Source organism: Agrilus planipennis, unplaced genomic scaffold (genome assembly GCF_000699045.2).
Source record: "Agrilus planipennis isolate EAB-ADULT unplaced genomic scaffold, Apla_2.0 scaffold15, whole genome shotgun sequence".
Lineage (NCBI taxonomy): Eukaryota > Metazoa > Arthropoda > Insecta > Coleoptera > Buprestidae > Agrilus > Agrilus planipennis.
In genome coordinates, this window is record NW_020438871.1 from 1,474,628 (window position 1) to 1,486,569 (window position 11,942).

The following is an 11,942-nucleotide window of genomic DNA, read 5'->3' on the forward strand; positions in this document are numbered from 1 at the left end:
ATTGTGTGAAATCAACTCTGAATATTATACTCGGAGTTAAGAATGAGCAAAACCCATAAAACATTTCTGTATGGTCTCTTTCACCTGACATACCAGTAATGGTACCTAACTCTACTGGAAAATCTAAAATCTTCTCTCCATTTTCAAGTTTATGAAGCGATAAAGTATTCTTAAAATGAAAAATTACATTAAAAAAATAATCTAATAAACAAATAAAATATTACTTTAACATCTTGTAGATAACATATAACTAAGCAATTATTGTTAATAGGATTGGCCCAGTCTAAGACATCTTTTGGATGTTCTGGAACTAAAGTTTCCCAGTTTTCCTCATTCGGATTATTTAGATCAATAACAACCAATCTATAATTAGGTGCATCTTTATTTGTACGAAAGATGCATCTACTGCCACTATTTGTAATGTACTGAAATAATACCAGCTTTATAGATTTGATACATAAATAAATACATACTTGTTTATACTTCATAATCAGCCTTAAATTCAGTTACAATTTCTTTCTTTTTCAGTAAAGTTTTTATTTCAGTAACTTCTTGTAAATCACAAACATAAACAAGATTATTTTTACATCCTATAACTGGAGTCAATATTAGATATCTTCCACAGTCACTAACATGTGCACCTCTAAAATAAAAACAAGTCTTTTTATTTATATTTCTACAAAGAATTAAAATTGATGAACTTACATTCTTATTTGTGGATTATCAAATTCCACAACTAAAATATCATCTGCCTGATCAGTACCAAGCCTATGATAATAAAGTTTTTGATTTTCACTTTGATTTGTTTCTGAGCCATCAGTTTTTCCTTGTTGATTTAAGTAAGCCTTAAATATATTACATTAAAATAGAAAAAAAAACAATAATAAACATATTTATACTAACTCCATAAAAAAAGCCGATGTTATCATGGGTCCAGGTTATAGGGGAATATTTAACTTTTTTGAGAATGTCAGGATAATCATCCCCTAAAACATTAATTAATAAAAAGGATAACAGTATCAAAATTGGTAATAATTACCAGTATCTGCATTACGAAATTTAATTTCTAACCAGTCAGAACCACTTTTACTTAAGCCATAAGCAAGAGTTTTTCCATTTTTTGAGAACTCAGAACCAGACAACGAGACAGTTCCATCTTCTGATAATGTATTAGGATCTAAGAATACTTGAGCTTCATCATGTAATGTATTTTGAACATATATGACACTTTGATTTTGAAGACCTTGTAAATAAAAAAAAATATTTTAAGTTTCCCATAAAAAAAACGTCCAATATGTAGATATACCAGAATTTCTCAATTGATAGTATCTTCCTCCTCTTTGGAAAGGATATGAGTACTTGGGGTAGTTCCAAAGATCAGTAATTCGTTTATTAATAAGTTCTTTGTAAGGACAGCTATTAATATAAGGAGTAGTAACTGCATTTTGAGCATCCACAAATTCTTTAGTTTCATCCGAATCAGGATCTTCTAAATATCTGTAGGGATCACTTACCTAAAATTAAAGGACTTTTATCATGACTCAACAGATACATTTTCCAAGTTTGAAATTCTAACCTCCACACCATTATAAACATCTTTAATAGATTCATCTCTTCTTGCAAATGGATATTTAAAAGGCATTGTACTAGATGAACGTACCAGTGAGGAAGCTGAAAAAACCTTACAGAGCTGCACCCTTAAATTCAATTTATCAGTACCAGAGATTATTATTAAATAAACAAACCTCGCACTTGTTCTTTACCTAAAATTTAAACAACGAAATAACATTTCGTGAAAGATAAGTATGCGTTGACTAACTTTTTTTTAACCAGTTTATAAAAAGATAGAAAACTATATATTTATTTAATTTGCCTCATCTAATTACTAAATACTACAAATGTAAAATAATTAATCGTTAAAAATATGAAAAACGAGAATAAATTACAATTCTCTTTTTCTCTATGGTAGTTTCATGGTAGTTTACTAGTTTATCCTAGTTTATCAATATTATAAAGGAAGTGTTATGCAACCTACAACATACCAATGCAGCACATGAGCATAACTTTACATTTTGTTGCAAGCAATTAATTGCTATGTTATCGTGTGTAATAACTGTATTTATTTGCAAGTAATTACTTTGATCTTTGCTCGTCTCACTTTCTTCGTAACACTTTAGTTTTTGCTTGTTGTTATTGTTTAATTTAGTGAAAATGGTTCGTGTATTTGTTATTGGGGTTGGAATGACAAAAGTGAGTATCTTCAGGTAACAATTAATACAATTAAATAACCCATTCCTTTTTTAATTAGTTTGAAAAACCTGGAAAAGGTGGTGATTATCCTGATTTAGCTAAAGAAGCCATTGTGAAAGCACTTCAAGATGCCAAGACATCATTTACTGAAATTGAAAAGGCTGTGGCTGGTTATGTGTATGGTACATTTTAATCTGAAGATTTTCTGTAAAAGTATTCTTGTGACGTTTATTATTTTTTCTAAGGTGATTCCGCTTGTGGACAGCGTGTCATATATGAAGTTGGAATGACTGGTATTCCTATATTTAATGTTAACAATAATTGCTCAACTGGTTCCAGTGCTTTATATTTAGCTAAGCAGTTGGTTGAAACTGGAAGCAATTGTGTATTAGCTGTTGGATTTGATAAAATGGAAAGGGGTAGTTTACAGTCAAAGGTCACTTAATAAAATAAAGTTTATTTAAAAGTATTTTAAAACTATTCAAATTTTTGTGTTACAGTTTAATGATAGAACCAATCCATTAGACAAGCATGTCACCCTTATGGCTGATATTTGTGGTATTGAACCTTCACCACTGACTCCCCAAATGTTTGGGAATGCTGGAATTGAGCATATGAAGAAATATGGGACAAAGCCAGAGCATTTTGCTAAAATAGCTTATAAGAATCACAAGCATTCTGTTAATAATCCGTAAGGAACAAATTTGTGTTCATTTTTCAAAGTTTTACTGTTTGTTTTACTTAGTTATTCCCAATTTCGTGATGAGTACACTTTAGAACAAATTTTAAATTCACCTCAAGTGTTTGGACCTTTAACAAAATTGCAATGTTGTCCCACAAGTGATGGGGCTGCGGCAGCTGTATTAGCTTCTGAAAGTTTTGTTAAAAGTCATGGTTTAGAAAACCAAGCTGTTGAAATCTTAGGTCTTGAAGTTGCCACAGATTTACCTTCAACCTTCCAAGAAAGGAGTTGTATTAAATTGGTAAATAACTTATCTTTCTCAATAAAAAATATTAAAATATCGCTTTTTACAGGTTGGTTTTGATCTTTCAAAGTTAGCCGCGGAGAAGGCTTTCCAAAAAGCAAAGCTTCGTCCGTCAGATGTTCAAGTAGTTGAATTACATGACTGTTTTTCAACAAATGAACTTATTACTTATGAAGCATTAGGGCTATGTCCTGTAGGTCAAGCAGGTCGTTTTATAGACGCAGGAGACAATACATACGGTGGAAAATACGTTATAAACCCAAGTGGGGGTCTTATTTCCAAAGGGCATCCACTAGGAGCTACTGGAATTGCCCAATGTGCTGAATTGTGTTGGCAGTTGAGGGGGCAAGCTGATAAACGTCAAGTTTCGGGTGCAAAAGTTGCTTTACAGCACAATCTTGGACTAGGTGGGGCTGCTGTTGTTGGAATATATGCCCTAGGTTTTCCTTCTAGCCAACCAACTACTCAGAGAAGTCTAGAATCTTCTAATAAGGGGCCAGTTGGATTTAAAGTAACCCCTTACTTAGCCATTCTTGAAAAGGCTATGAATGAAGACCAGGACAATTTAATTGAAAGGCACAGGGGAATATATGGATTTAAAGTGAAAAAAGCTAGTGGGGAAGAAGCATTTTGGGTCATCAATGCTAAGGTCGGCAAAGGATATGTTGAGTATAATTCCAAATGTAAGATATTTTTCGTCTTTTATTTTTTTATTTATATTTTTGTTTTTGAATCCTTTTTTCAGTAAAGCCTGAGGTAACGTTTATTGTGAACGATGAAGATGTCGTTGATTTGATTTTGGGAAAATTGAATCCCCAAAAGGCGTTCTTTCAAGGCAAAGTGAAAATTCAAGGTAATATGGGGCTGGCAATGAAGCTGACTGAATTACAACGTTCAGCATCCAAGAAAATTGAAGAATTAAGATCTAAACTCTAAAATATCTATTAAAATTTTTAATTATTGTATTGTTAATTTTAGTTACGGTTCTGGATGTTATTGTTTTAAATGATTTTTATAAATGCTTAGTGTATGGTTATTGTGGTGATAATAAGATTATATTTTTGTATTTTGTGAAAGGTAAATTCTTATACTAAATTTCGTTTTACTAGGTAATTCAAAATAAACGTTATATATTACATATGAGTTTTATTTAATAGTTGACTTAGTTGAGCTACTCTTCGCAATACACATTTGATTTATTCAATATTTGAGGCAGAAACAAATTATTTCAGTGGTATTGCATTTGTTTACTGAGAGATTAAAAGATTAAAACTTATCAATCAAGGATATTATCGAACCTTTACTGATAAGTACAACTCCATAATCCTTTTATTTATTATAATTATTATGCTTCAAAAACGATAATCAAAACCTATTTTAGCAACAAATTAAATTTGAATTTGCCAAAGCTAATGTGAACCTATAATAGATGGCGCAGTAGGTTCCCTTCTGGCTATTTATTCTTCCTGTTTTTCCTTGGTTTCTAGGTATTTAATGTATTTATTTATTCTTAGGAAAAATTTACCACTCTATTTGTTTATAAAAAAAAACAGATTTTGAATAAAAGCTTAGTGATACCCATTCAAAATTAACTATATATGTATTTTAATTTTATAGTTTTGCATAGTATCCTTGGAATTACGTAAGTCAATAAAAGTACATAAATACATTAGTTATTAGTGTAACTTTAGGTGTATAGAAAGATATCTAAATGTAATTCTGCGTTTGTACGATTAATTTAAANNNTTATTTTTTTAAAATTTATTATGATATACAAGCAAATAAAGGGAATTAAGATAGATAAATTTATAATAATCTAAATGAAATTTTAAATTTTGTGGAAGTTGATATACATTCGACAACATTGTTGTTGTAAAGCGCATGTGTAAGAAAAACCGGCTGTTCCATTAGAATGCCTTACAGGGCAAGGGCAAGCTGTAAAACTTTGAATTTATTTATGATTTATTATTCGTTTGAATAATATTTATCAATCATTTTAGTCCATTTTCTACAAAGCTTTTCAGTTACCGCTTGTATAAATTAAGCCATTTAATAAATACTTCATTACTTCTGAAATATAAATTTAAGATTTTTCCAATGGCGTATCACGCGTGTACTTATAGGCGTATAAAAATAATACATTCAAATTTTGTAACCTTTGCCACTATATTATTATACTATAAAATTTGAAAACGCTTATTATTTATACAGAAATAAATGTAATATTCGTTTATTATTTAACAAAAAATATACAGATGTAATAGAAACATTACAAAAAATTGCATTTAAACACAAAAAGATTTACATAAAAATCGCAAACAGGTACTTATTAAGTACATTTTTTCTAGAACTAAAATACAGAACGTTTTGTTTTAAAGGTACATCAGACTGTTAATGTTCTTCATAAATTATATAAAAGGTCATTCATAAAACTTAAGATTTAATGACTTTTGGATGAAACAGAAAATGTCTGTAAGCTCCTCAATCTTAAAAAGAAGGATTATTAAAATAACCAATTAGTAATATCTAATTTATATAATAAATAATACGAATTATTTTCTTACTACTTTAGAAGTGGGTTTCCCTGCTCCATGACCAGCTCTTGTTTCAATACGAATCATTAGTGGATTTTTTTGTTGGGGTAACTGTCCTATTTTGTAATGTAATTCGGCAATAAATTTAAGAGAATGTAGAGGTACTACACGGTCATCATGATCTGCAGTTAACAACAAAGTGGCCGGATACTGACCTTTATCTAAAAAAGAAAAACGGGATGCGAACTAGTTTTCTAAAAATATAACAAAAATAATCACTTGAGGGTTCTTTAATATTGTGTAAAGGTGAATATTTGTATAAATATTTGAACTGCTCATCGTTATCGCTGCATCCGTAATCTGATGTCCAAGCATAACCAATCGTAAATTTATGGTAACGTAACATGTCTAAAACGCTAAAATAGAATATCAGAATTTTTAATAGAAGTCTAGATTGCCTAATCAACAGCTTTTAATTTACTGAAACTTACCCAACTTGACAAATAGCAGCTCCAAATAGCTCAGGGGTCTGATTAATACATGCTGCAACTAGAAGGCCGCCATTTGAGCCACCCTGTATAGTCAACTTATTAGAACTGGTATATTTATTTTTAATAAGATATTGCGCAGCATACTGGAAGTCATCAAAAACATTTTGTTTGTTCTCAAAACGACCGGCATTGTGCCAGTTTTCACCATACTCTCTGAAAAATATATATTTAAAAGAATACAAACAATGTTTAGAATGTCTTTACCCGCCCCCTCTTATATTTGCTAAAGCAAAAATTCCATCAAAACTATTTATGAAAACTAAACGTGAAATAGCAAATGAGGGTTGAACATTAATATGTGAAATTTACCGAACTGCAATAACAGCAAACGGATGTAGAAAATTAATCTATAAAAAATAAAAGCAAATGTGTTACTAGTAGGACATAAGTTTTTGACACAAGAATAACAATCTCAGTTCTGACTAGTAACAATCACCGTTTGCAGTCTGTCATTGAAAAACTGCTGCAATGTTCGAAATTTAGCTACAGGTTTTTGGCTAGTTATTATTGGAATTTGTACCAAATAATTAACAATTGCAAACGTTAAGAGTTAACAAAACGGTAAAAATGAACAAAAATTTTGACTTCTTAGCTGAGAGAGGGAAAATCGCGTTCATCATCGACTTTTGGTGCCCTTTCTGCACGCTGTGAAGAGTCATCGTGATCCTCGTTAGCCACACCACCAGCTCCAGCCCCTGGGCCTCCACGGAAACGTTGTTGTGGTTGTTGTCGGTCTCTGTTTGATCTTGCGCCACGACCAGCTCTTCCTCCTCTGCCACGTCCACCAGTTCCACCACGTCTACTATCGTTGAAATGAATATCAATATCCAGTATATGTTTTTGCCTTCCAACACGTTGTGGGTATTCATTTTGATCATATTCTTCTTCCTCGGATTCCTTCAAAAAAAAAAAAAAACATTAAAATTCTCTACAGATTTCAGAAAATCAGTAAATTTAGAATATTGTGCATCAGAAATTCAAAAACAATCAGGTATATAAAGATACCTTTACTTTTAACATAAAAGTGGTATTTCAATCAATTTATCTGGAACATTTTTAAGTTAATGTTAACTGGTATCATTAAAGTTGTTCAAGTAGTATAATAAAAGAGAGAAATGTAAATATAATCTTACCTCAGTCTCTTCTTCCTTTTTCTTCAATTCATACATCTTTTTCCATTGGGTTGGGTCTTCACCTTCTCCGGCTTTACGTATGTTATATTGAGGTTTTGTACGACCAGCGCGTTGAGCCTCACGTTGAGCCTTCCATTCATCCAGAGTGAGTTCCTTTGGCTCTTCCACTTCTGGAGCAGCTTCTGGTTCAGGTTCTCCACTATCCCTAACATAGTTGAAAAATTTTAATTCAAAATAAGTATAAGTTTTCGTTCAGTAGTTTGGCAAACCTCATGGATTACTTACTTATTTTCTCCAGCTGATAATCCAGAATCGTTTTTATCGACATCGCCCCAGGAAGCATCAATTTCTTCAGCCTTGTTAACTTCTCTATAATATGAATTTATTAGCAATAAACAATTGTCGGTAAACCTCATACTCACTCTATAATATCCTTGTGAGATCCCCAATTATGTGCACCAGCTCCGTCTCGTTTTTCAATCGGTTTTACGCCACTACAAATTCAATAACACTTCATTATAAACACCAGTATAAAAATACAAAAACCTACGTTTTATCTGATCCACTTTGTCTATCAAATTCCCGCTTTCCTCGTCGCTCAAAATTGCGATTATTCCTAGGTCCGCGAGGTCCATCTNATTGTGTGAAATCAACTCTGAATATTATACTCGGAGTTAAGAATGAGCAAAACCCATAAAACATTTCTGTATGGTCTCTTTCACCTGACATACCAGTAATGGTACCTAACTCTACTGGAAAATCTAAAATCTTCTCTCCATTTTCAAGTTTATGAAGCGATAAAGTATTCTTAAAATGAAAAATTACATTAAAAAAATAATCTAATAAACAAATAAAATATTACTTTAACATCTTGTAGATAACATATAACTAAGCAATTATTGTTAATAGGATTGGCCCAGTCTAAGACATCTTTTGGATGTTCTGGAACTAAAGTTTCCCAGTTTTCCTCATTCGGATTATTTAGATCAATAACAACCAATCTATAATTAGGTGCATCTTTATTTGTACGAAAGATGCATCTACTGCCACTATTTGTAATGTACTGAAATAATACCAGCTTTATAGATTTGATACATAAATAAATACATACTTGTTTATACTTCATAATCAGCCTTAAATTCAGTTACAATTTCTTTCTTTTTCAGTAAAGTTTTTATTTCAGTAACTTCTTGTAAATCACAAACATAAACAAGATTATTTTTACATCCTATAACTGGAGTCAATATTAGATATCTTCCACAGTCACTAACATGTGCACCTCTAAAATAAAAACAAGTCTTTTTATTTATATTTCTACAAAGAATTAAAATTGATGAACTTACATTCTTATTTGTGGATTATCAAATTCCACAACTAAAATATCATCTGCCTGATCAGTACCAAGCCTATGATAATAAAGTTTTTGATTTTCACTTTGATTTGTTTCTGAGCCATCAGTTTTTCCTTGTTGATTTAAGTAAGCCTTAAATATATTACATTAAAATAGAAAAAAAAAACAATAATAAACATATTTATACTAACTCCATAAAAAAAGCCGATGTTATCATGGGTCCAGGTCATAGGGGAATATTTAACTTTTTTGAGAATGTCAGGATAATCATCCCCTAAAACATTAATTAATAAAAAGGATAACAGTATCAAAATTGGTAATAATTACCAGTATCTGCATTACGAAATTTAATTTCTAACCAGTCAGAACCACTTTTACTTAAGCCATAAGCAAGAGTTTTTCCATTTTTTGAGAACTCAGAACCAGACAACGAGACAGTTCCATCTTCTGATAATGTATTAGGATCTAAGAATACTTGAGCTTCATCATGTAATGTATTTTGAACATATATGACACTTTGATTTTGAAGACCTTGTAAATAAAAAAAAATATTTTAAGTTTCCCATAAAAAAAACGTCCAATATGTAGATATACCAGAATTTCTCAATTAATCACTTGAGGGTTCTTTAATATTGTGTAAAGGTGAATATTTGTATAAATATTTGAACTGCTCATCGTTATCGCTGCATCCGTAATCTGATGTCCAAGCATAACCAATCGTAAATTTATGGTAACGTAACATGTCTAAAACGCTAAAATAGAATATCAGAATTTTTAATAGAAGTCTAGATTGCCTAATCAACAGCTTTTAATTTACTGAAACTTACCCAACTTGACAAATAGCAGCTCCAAATAGCTCAGGGGTCTGATTAATACATGCTGCAACTAGAAGGCCGCCATTTGAGCCACCCTGTATAGTCAACTTATTAGAACTGGTATATTTATTTTTAATAAGATATTGCGCAGCATACTGGAAGTCATCAAAAACATTTTGTTTGTTCTCAAAACGACCGGCATTGTGCCAGTTTTCACCATACTCTCTGAAAAATATATATTTATTTAGAATATTGTGCATCAGAAATTCAAAAACAATCAGGTATATAAAGATACCTTTACTTTTAACATAAAAGTGGTATTTCAATCAATTTATCTGGAACATTTTTAAGTTAATGTTAACTGGTATCATTAAAGTTGTTCAAGTAGTATAATAAAAGAGAGAAATGTAAATATAATCTTACCTCAGTCTCTTCTTCCTTTTTCTTCAATTCATACATCTTTTTCCATTGGGTTGGGTCTTCACCTTCTCCGGCTTTACGTATGTTATATTGAGGTTTTGTACGACCAGCGCGTTGAGCCTCACGTTGAGCCTTCCATTCATCCAGAGTGAGTTCCTTTGGCTCTTCCACTTCTGGAGCAGCTTCTGGTTCAGGTTCTCCACTATCCCTAACATAGTTGAAAAATTTTAATTCAAAATAAGTATAAGTTTTCGTTCAGTAGTTTGGCAAACCTCATGGATTACTTACTTATTTTCTCCAGCTGATAATCCAGAATCGTTTTTATCGACATCGCCCCAGGAAGCATCAATTTCTTCAGCCTTGTTAACTTCTCTATAATATGAATTTATTAGCAATAAACAATTGTCGGTAAACCTCATACTCACTCTATAATATCCTTGTGAGATCCCCAATTATGTGCACCAGCTCCGTCTCGTTTTTCAATCGGTTTTACGCCACTACAAATTCAATAACACTTCATTATAAACACCAGTATAAAAATACAAAAACCTACGTTTTATCTGATCCACTTTGTCTATCAAATTCCCGCTTTCCTCGTCGCTCAAAATTGCGATTATTCCTAGGTCCGCGAGGTCCATCTTTATTTCCAACATTCCTGTTCCTTGGACGTCCCTCAAAGTTATCAGATAAATCTTTCCTTGGAGGTCGATCATCTCTATCACTATATTTATATCACTGTATTGTAAGCACGAGATGCACAATAGAAGCTTCAAAAACTTACCGATTTCCATCTACAGGTCCATTAAATTGTCTATCTTCACGATTTCGCCGGTTATTTCGTTCCTCACGATTTTCGTTATTGAACTTGTTAAAGTTTCTTTCTGGTTTGCTTTCAATATTAGAGCGTGGATTAGGCTTAGTATCTACAATGATGCGATGCTTAACGTTTCACTTTATACAGACAGAATGTGATGGTTACATGAATTCAATTATGCTACTATCACATGTGCAATTTAGGATGATGGCTACCTACTTACCCTCACGCTTGCTATCTTGGGGCTTGTGGGCCGGAGTCTCTTTATTCGTTTTCTTGGAACCTTGTACCGTTTTCACTTTAGTCGGGGCATCCGTCTTTATTTTATTTTCCTTCTCAGAAGCCTTATTCTTCTTCTTTTGCTCTTTTTCCTGTTCTTTCTCTTTAAGAAGTTCTAGCGGATCTGATTCATCATCCAAAAAAAGAGCATATCTATTACGTGTGCCAATTCCATAAGAATTCTCCATTATAGTTGTGGCAACGATTAATCTTCACAACGACGAGATGTTGGAAGATTTGTTTTGGCTCTTTCGCCAATGTTTTCACGCACTCATTCAAGACAATATGGCCGCACTACTCAATCAGTCGGTTGGTTTACCAAAGTGACGCCTTGTTGCCAAATATAAGCATCTGACAAAACAATTTGAAAATATTTTTTTTACTTTTCGACTCCTTTAAAATTCATAGCTTGGGACAATGGAGATTATTTTTTTAAAATTTATTATGATATACAAGCAAATAAAGGGAATTAAGATAGATAAATTTATAATAATCTAAATGAAATTTTAAATTTTGTGGAAGTTGATATACATTCGACAACATTGTTGTTGTAAAGCGCATGTGTAAGAAAAACCGGCTGTTCCATTAGAATGCCTTACAGGGCAAGGGCAAGCTGTAAAACTTTGAATTTATTTATGATTTATTATTCGTTTGAATAATATTTATCAATCATTTTAGTCCATTTTCTACAAAGCTTTTCAGTTACCGCTTGTATAAATTAAGCCATTTAATAAATACTTCATTACTTCTGAAATATAAATTTAAGATTTTTCCAATGGCGTATCACGCGTGTACTTATAGGCGTATAA

General features: G+C 31.7%; 4 protein-coding genes across 4 annotated transcripts in view; 1 reads left to right on the top strand and 3 right to left on the bottom strand.

Annotated features, from left to right (window-relative positions):
• Positions 1–1,959, bottom strand: part of LOC108735210 (prolyl endopeptidase) — a 12,198-nt gene extending 10,239 nt beyond the window's left edge. The window contains exons 1-8 of the mRNA XM_025978421.1: positions 1,764–1,959; positions 1,577–1,697; positions 1,307–1,514; positions 1,040–1,243; positions 904–986; positions 706–845; positions 484–643; positions 225–425 (exon numbers count right to left, since the gene is read on the bottom strand). Of these exons, the coding sequence (XP_025834206.1) occupies positions 225–425; positions 484–643; positions 706–845; positions 904–986; positions 1,040–1,243; positions 1,307–1,514; positions 1,577–1,697; positions 1,764–1,789 (1,143 nt within the window). The 5' untranslated portion in view covers positions 1,790–1,959. The remainder of the gene's footprint in view (positions 1–224; positions 426–483; positions 644–705; positions 846–903; positions 987–1,039; positions 1,244–1,306; positions 1,515–1,576; positions 1,698–1,763) is intronic.
• A 95-nt stretch (positions 1,960–2,054) lies between these two features.
• On the top strand, positions 2,055–4,372 carry LOC108735274 (non-specific lipid-transfer protein). The gene is made up of 7 exons (XM_018467167.2): positions 2,055–2,250; positions 2,309–2,432; positions 2,496–2,686; positions 2,751–2,941; positions 2,996–3,233; positions 3,286–3,919; positions 3,982–4,372. Exons 1-7 carry the CDS (start codon positions 2,212–2,214, stop codon positions 4,170–4,172), a joined length of 1,608 nt encoding a protein of 535 aa, XP_018322669.1. The 5' UTR covers positions 2,055–2,211; the 3' UTR covers positions 4,173–4,372.
• Positions 4,373–5,513: 1,141 nt separating this feature from the next.
• Positions 5,514–6,614, bottom strand: LOC108735211 (prolyl endopeptidase-like; the record flags this gene model as incomplete). The annotated part of the gene is made up of 5 exons (XM_025978410.1): positions 5,514–5,722; positions 5,801–5,991; positions 6,050–6,186; positions 6,262–6,474; positions 6,526–6,614. Coding segments are annotated over 5 exons (696 nt in total), but the record flags the coding sequence as incomplete, so codon positions are not given.
• Positions 6,615–6,621: 7 nt separating this feature from the next.
• On the bottom strand, positions 6,622–11,452 carry LOC112905634 (plasminogen activator inhibitor 1 RNA-binding protein-like). Its single transcript, XM_025978428.1, has 11 exons — positions 11,078–11,452; positions 10,822–10,963; positions 10,594–10,761; positions 10,466–10,537; positions 10,329–10,412; positions 9,983–10,248; positions 8,005–8,089; positions 7,877–7,948; positions 7,740–7,823; positions 7,455–7,659; positions 6,622–7,218 (listed from the first exon to the last, which is right to left on the bottom strand). The coding sequence occupies exons 1-11, from the start codon at positions 11,319–11,321 to the stop codon at positions 6,910–6,912; spliced, it is 1,731 nt and encodes a 576-aa protein (XP_025834213.1). The 5' UTR covers positions 11,322–11,452; the 3' UTR covers positions 6,622–6,909.
• Positions 11,453–11,942: the final 490 nt, after the last annotated feature.

Bases quoted from the DNA above. Each gene is read 5' to 3' on its own strand.
- LOC108735274 (XM_018467167.2), top strand. From the start codon at position 2,212: ATGGTTCGTGTATTTGTTATTGGGGTTGGAATGACAAAA. The intron at 3,234-3,285 runs GTAAATAACTTA...CGCTTTTTACAG, and splicing joins AAAGGAGTTGTATTAAATTG to GTTGGTTTTGATCTTTCAAA. The intron at 3,920-3,981 runs GTAAGATATTTT...TCCTTTTTTCAG, and splicing joins TGTTGAGTATAATTCCAAAT to TAAAGCCTGAGGTAACGTTT.
- LOC112905634 (XM_025978428.1), bottom strand. From the start codon at position 11,321: ATGGAGAATTCTTATGGAATTGGCACACGTAATAGATATGCTCTTTTT. The intron at 10,762-10,821 runs GTAAGTTTTTGA...ATATAAATATAG, and splicing joins GGACCTGTAGATGGAAATCG to TGATAGAGATGATCGACCTC. The intron at 7,219-7,454 runs GTAAGATTATAT...TTTTTTTTGAAG, and splicing joins AAAAGGAAGAAGAGACTGAG to GAATCCGAGGAAGAAGAATA.